Source organism: Bidens hawaiensis, unplaced genomic scaffold (assembly GCF_021521415.1).
Source record: "Bidens hawaiensis isolate Kalapana, Puna unplaced genomic scaffold, B.hawaiensis_p1.1 tig00017353_1, whole genome shotgun sequence".
In the NCBI taxonomy this organism is placed as follows: Eukaryota; Viridiplantae; Streptophyta; class Magnoliopsida; order Asterales; family Asteraceae; genus Bidens; species Bidens hawaiensis.
This window is the reverse complement of record NW_027492628.1, coordinates 134,134-140,226: the sequence shown is the minus strand read 5'-3', so window position 1 is coordinate 140,226 and position 6,093 is coordinate 134,134. Positions and strand designations below refer to the sequence as shown.

The 6,093-nt window shown below is 34.4% G+C and overlaps 1 protein-coding gene across 2 annotated transcripts; it reads left to right on the top strand.

Moving 5' to 3' along the window:
- On the top strand, nucleotides 1-5,393 carry LOC143553707 (phosphoglycerate kinase, cytosolic-like). 2 transcript variants are annotated; one of them, XM_077043639.1, is made up of 12 exons: nucleotides 1-220; nucleotides 295-350; nucleotides 1,142-1,735; nucleotides 2,428-2,710; nucleotides 2,808-2,875; nucleotides 3,455-3,706; nucleotides 3,821-3,896; nucleotides 3,976-4,052; nucleotides 4,164-4,213; nucleotides 4,275-4,359; nucleotides 4,947-5,045; nucleotides 5,127-5,393. In XM_077043639.1, exons 1-12 carry the CDS (start codon nucleotides 85-87, stop codon nucleotides 5,328-5,330), a joined length of 1,980 nt encoding a protein of 659 aa, XP_076899754.1. In that variant the 5' UTR covers nucleotides 1-84; the 3' UTR covers nucleotides 5,331-5,393. The 2 variants fall into 2 exon arrangements, with proteins under 2 accessions (XP_076899754.1, XP_076899753.1); XM_077043638.1 differs by having other exon boundaries at nucleotides 292-350.
- Nucleotides 5,394-6,093: the final 700 nt, after the last annotated feature.

The following is a 6,093-nucleotide window of genomic DNA, read 5'->3' as shown; positions in this document are numbered from 1 at the left end:
ATAATTCACCAGCAAAAATGTTTAATCTGCAGAGGTTTATCTTTCAAAAACCTTAAAAAAATCACACTCTTATTAAACCAAACCATGAGTCGAGTTCTTGATATACACCTGTTTCAGCCGACATGTTCACTGATGTTCTTCACATGTAAATCACATGATTTTATTAGAAATCATGTCCAATTCAACAAGAAACGAGCAATAACCCAATCTTCATTACAAGGTTTTACATTCAAATTTCTTGAATTTAAATTTCTGTTTTTCTTTAATTAAATATTTGCTTATGTTTTTCAGCAGTTAGTTCAGAGATGGGGTTGGATTATATAACAGATAGATGTTCACTTCCACACAAGGTAATTTTAATTTCATGCTGTTTACATATTTTATTTATTAATTTAATTTTTGTTTTGAAGAAGATAAATACACTTTAAATGTAGGGTTTTAAAAATATGAAATTGGTGTGGATTTTATCACTAATGTTATCTCAATTTCATTCTCTTAGTACTTAGTAGTAGTTACGGTAATGATGGATTTAATTTGCATTTGTTCCAAAAAAAAATAGATTAGTAAAACTAAAAAGCAACAATTTTGAAGTTGATAGTAAGTCCTTGACTTCAAAAGTCAAACTTATGATCAAGAGCGGAAGCGATAAAGTAATAAAAGAGAGATAATTCTCGAAGAGGAAGAAATGTTATTGAATTATGAAAGCTGGGGATTTTCTAAATTTTGCAGCCTTGCCAAAATTTTGAAATTGCAAACGATAATGGAAACATGAAATTAAATTATTATAAGGGCCTAAATTACGTAGGAAGGCTGGAAAATACGTGTTGCGAAACTTTGGGAAAAAGTCTTCTCCGGCGGAATTGAGAGCCTAAATGATGGAATTTGGGCCTGACATCTGAGCCACAGTGGTATGCTACAAGGTCCGGCTCGTCGAGACCTTTCCGGCTTTCCGTTGACTAGTAACGGGCCCTGTAATTCCACTTGTAGCCCAAGTTATATGTTTTTTATGTTTGGGCCCTTTCTGTCTTGTTTTCCCGTATCAAGTTGGTCCATATAAAAGTCTGCTAAGTGCTAACTCTTGGATCAGCTTCTCATCACTTTAACTCCTCATCTTGCATAACAACCGATTCAATGTTTTCAGGTTACAGTAGAAGATGGGAACATATATGATACACTTCCAGATGTTAGATACCTTAAAGATTTACAAAAGGATGAACTTAACGGGAAAGTTGTCATGGTTAGGTTTGATTCGAACATCTTACTTAAAGAAAACCAGGATCAACAAGCTAAATCATTCGTCAGTGCGGTTAAAACCGTTAAATACTTGCACGAGTCCGGTGCAAAAGTGATTCTAATTAGCAGTTGGTCTGTAAAAACCAACTCAAACCTCCATTCAACGGATTCTGTTTCAGCTTATTTATCATCCATTCTCAAACTAAGAGTTGTACCCGTGAAGTCATATTTTGAAAAATCCCCGAAAGACGGTATCTTTCTTCTTGAGAATCTATCTCAAGTCAAAGAGGACGTAGCAAATTGTTCAGTATTTTCTGAACGGTTATGCGAACGGGTTGATATTTTCCTAAACGATGCGTTTTCGCAGTCGCATAAGGTTCTTGCATCAACCGTCGGTGTGACATCTTTCTGTTATGCTTCGGTTGGTGGTTTCCAATTTGAGGAGAGTTTGTTACAACTCAAGAATGCGTTCGGGACAAAAAGGAACCCATATATCGCCATGGTATTATTCTTAAATAAACGTCAGATTTAAAGTTTAGTACTTTTTTTGGGAGTATTTTGAATGCGCGCTTACAACTTACAAACTTGTGAAATATCATCAATACCCAACCCAAACTCAAAATAGCATATATTGCTTTCAAAACTAGTTAAAATATCATATTTACTCTTTTCATTCAAGCTAGGCTGCTAGGGGTGTTAAACGTGTTGTGATCGCAGGTTGGCTAGTCCAACCCGACACGAACCCGTCGGGTTGACCCAAGCATGACCCGTTTGGTATAAATAGGTTCGGCCGAAACTGGCCCGAACCTGTTTATGCCAACCCCAAACCGGCGAATTTCCTGTTAGGTCCGTGTCGTATCAAAAATTCACATCACTAATTAAAACAACACACGAAATGATCATTTACCCTTATTTCTATAAAACTTAAAATTTTCTATTTACCCATTGTTATAGGTAAATATAAAATTTATGTCTAAAAAATGAGTAAATATGAAAATTTTAAGTTTCGATGAAGGGCAAAATAGTAATTTCTTGCATTATTATAATAAAATGGGTAAATTTGATATTTCAAATAGATTTTAGAACATATATGATATATTAATTTTGAGTTGGGTATATATGATATTTCACAAGTGTATAAAAATTCTCTCTTTTTTTTGCATATTAACGGGATGTTAAGACATATTAGTGCAGGTTGGGGGAGGTAACCTTGTAGAAAAAGCAGCTGCTGTTAAATATTTGGTTTCGAGTGCTGACGGTTTGGTGTTTGTTGGAAATATGGCTTTTCAAATAATGCACGCACTTGGATTGTGCGTGCCTAAAAAATTAGTGGAGGTTGGAGCTCGTACAGAAGCTGTTAGAATATTAGAATTTGCGAATTCTAGGAATATTTCTATTTTCTTACCAAAAGATTTTTGGTGTGTAAATGATCGTATTAAAAAACCGGAGTTAGTTCCGGTTCATGGTATTCTTGAAGGTAAGAATTTGACTTTTCATAAGAGAAGTCAAAGTCAACATTAAAGTTGACCTATTCAAGCTTTTTTATACTTTCTTGATATGTTTGATTCTTTTAGGTTGGTCACCTGTTGCACTCGGGCCCAGTTCGTTGGATGAAATAACCACCGTACTTTCAAAGTCCAAGGTGATGAATTATATTTTATTAATCTAGTTAAATAAATGTTTATAGGCCTGTAAACGAACCAAACGAACACGAGGAACTAAAAAAACGGATTTTCTTGTTAGTGTTCGCTAGTTAAGAAAATGAACATGCACATGTTCATTTATTTTCATTTGTTATCAGTTAAAACGAACAGTTCTCGAACATAGACCAACAAACATAACTGAGCTAAAACCTATTAGAAGTAAGTGTGAATAACAATGTGTCGGGCCTAACAAGTTATTGAAACTAGGGTAAATTGTAATGGGCCTAAAACATTTAAATGAATATATTAACGAACGGAAACGAATGAACTTAAAAAATATAAACTAACGAACATAAATGAATGTAAACGAATGAACATGCACAAATATTAATGAACAAACATTCATGAGCATAAATAAACGAATGAGACGTGTTCATGTTCATAAATAAACATTTGGTTCATTTGCAGATCTAAAAGTTTATACCTTAAACTCACAAACAAAAACACTATTTTTTTTATTTCAATATTTTGTATTTTATCAATCTCTTCTAAATCTATACATTGTCTATAAATTGCAGAAAATTGTGTGGATTGGTCCGGTTAAGTTTGGTTCGTCCAATCAGGATATCAACGGGACCTTAACACTGGCCAAACTGCTTAGAACATTAAGTCAAAGAAATTGTGATGTTACAGTTGTCGGTAATATGGCGTGCAAAGCTTTAGTGGGAGAATCAGAAGTTTTATCATCTTGCAATATTATTGAAAATGCTTCTGTTATATGGGAATTTCTCAAGGGCAGAAAGCTTCCTGGACTTACGGCTTTGGACAGAGTACGGTTTGGTTCTTGTTGTTCTAGCTGTGTATATTGTTGTTGACTTTTGAAGTCAAAAAGGTCTAATTTTGTCCTGCGGTTTATGCAAGAAACACGGTTTTATTGTGTGCAGGGTTATCCATACCGCATTGATTGGCATGCGATTTATGATGATCCTACTCTACCTTTGCTAGTTGATATAGGAAGTGGTATTGACTTCTCGTATTCATATGGCGTTTTTTTGGCTACAAAATATCAAATATAGCAATTGATAAAGTCAAATTACAGGTAACGGATTGTTTCTTTTTGGAATGGCGAGAAAGAATAAAGATATGAACTTTCTAGGCTTGGAGATGAACGGGAAGGTTGCCCGCTTTTTAATTTAATTTTTATTATTAAAAATTAAAAATTTAACTATTCTCGTTTTCAAAATTCTAAACTTGGTATTCTTCTTTTTGCATGTTGTAACGTTACAGCTCGTGAAACGTTGCATGGAAGCTGTTCACCTATCTGGCTTAAAAAACGGGTACAACTTCTATTGACATTATCGTAATTTTTAACTTTTTTTATAACAATAAAACTGTCAGGTACTTCATTGAAACAAACGCAACATCAACATTTCGCTCTATTGTTTCTAGTTATCCTGGTGAACTAGTTTTTGCATCAGTACAGGTAATTTAACATTTAAATTTTAAGCCCACTTGTGTTTGGTTATAAAGAACTAAAATATATAATTTAGGTATATTGGTTTTTATTAGTCCCAGCTATCTCCTTTTGGTCGCTGTCAGTCCCCACTACCGAATTGGCTGCTGATGGTCCCAACTTTTAACGTATTTGTTTTCAACGGTCCACGACTAACGGAATCCTAGCACTGTTAGTTGCCAGTCGCCTGAAAAACATTTTTGTCGGAATAGTCACATTTTTTTCCAGAAAACACCACCCGAACACCGCCACCACCACTTGAATCGGGGATTTTACTAGAAAAAAGTTCCTAAAGGTCTAATACAAAGTTACAAAGATGCTTGGGACAAAAATGTTGAGTTTTCTGGGAAAAAATGTGAGTTTTCCGGGCAAAAATGTTTTTCCGGGACCCACAACTAACGGCGTTAGGATTCTGTTAGTCGCGAATCGTTGGGAACAAATGCGTTAAAAGTTGGGACCGCCAGCAACCAATTCGTTAGTTGGGACCGACACCAACCAAAAGGCGATAGTTGGGATTAATAAAAACAAATATGCCTATAATATAATTTATCATGCAGTGTCCAAACCCGGACTTTAATAAACCAGAACATCGGTGGAAAATGGTGCAGCGGTCCCTCATCGAAGCCATCAGGGACCGTCTTTCCTTAAATGGAAAGGTAACAGTTTCATTAAAAGGTGTTTTTATATCATTTTTTTTCCGCAGTTTTATTCAAGTTATTTAACATGTTGAAAAACAGGTGTTCTTGCAATCTGATATAGAAGATGTTGCATTGAGGATGAAACGACAGTTTTTGAAATACGGGAATGGTGAGTTCACCGTTGATCATCAAGAAGAATGGTTGAAGGAAAACCCGTTTGGAGTTCAGTCCGATTGGGAACAACATGTTCTGCATCGTGGGGCTCCGATGTACAGATTGATACTTTCTAAATCAGTAAGATAATTTTGATTTTAACCGTTGAAGCTCGGAAAATAAATTCAGTTACATAACATCATTCTTTATCATCTCTTGCTATCTTTAATCATGTACAAATGCGGTACCAACATAGATAGTATGGCGCCTATAATTTATTCAAGAGTTAACTTATAAACAAATAGAGATTTTTAGAGAGAGAGAGATTTTAATGTTATTGGATTAAGTTGTTGATCGAGAAAATAACATTAAATTAAACGAGTTAGGTGACGCGGGAGTGCGGACTCGTTTAACATTAATGTTACTTGGGCTTTGTTATTGGTTATATACTGGGGTTAAGTAATTATTTACTTTGGCAAGTGTAATGTTAAGTGGGATTTTTAATTAATTTATATGGGCTTATTCATCGATATTTTTTGTTTTTGTTTTTTTTTTTTAATTTTGTGAGCATGGTTCTCTCTTGATCGAACATATACAGAGACAAGAACACGGTTACTAGTTTTCTGGTTCTTCATCTATATACACAAACAATCAAAACGCAATTTCATCTATAGAAATCTCTGTCTTATCCGATAAAATCACTGTGTGTAACCCACAAATAGCTTTATCTAAAAGTGATTCACGATTTAGAGATTAATCCAAGTTTCAATTTTTTCATCTACAATTGCATACAAGATTACCAGGTTTGTTTGTTTAATTAAATGATTTCTTTGATGATATCAGATAGACTACAACATTTAATTCAACAAAAATGGCAAGTAAAGTCCGGGCAAATTTCATAAAATAGTAATCA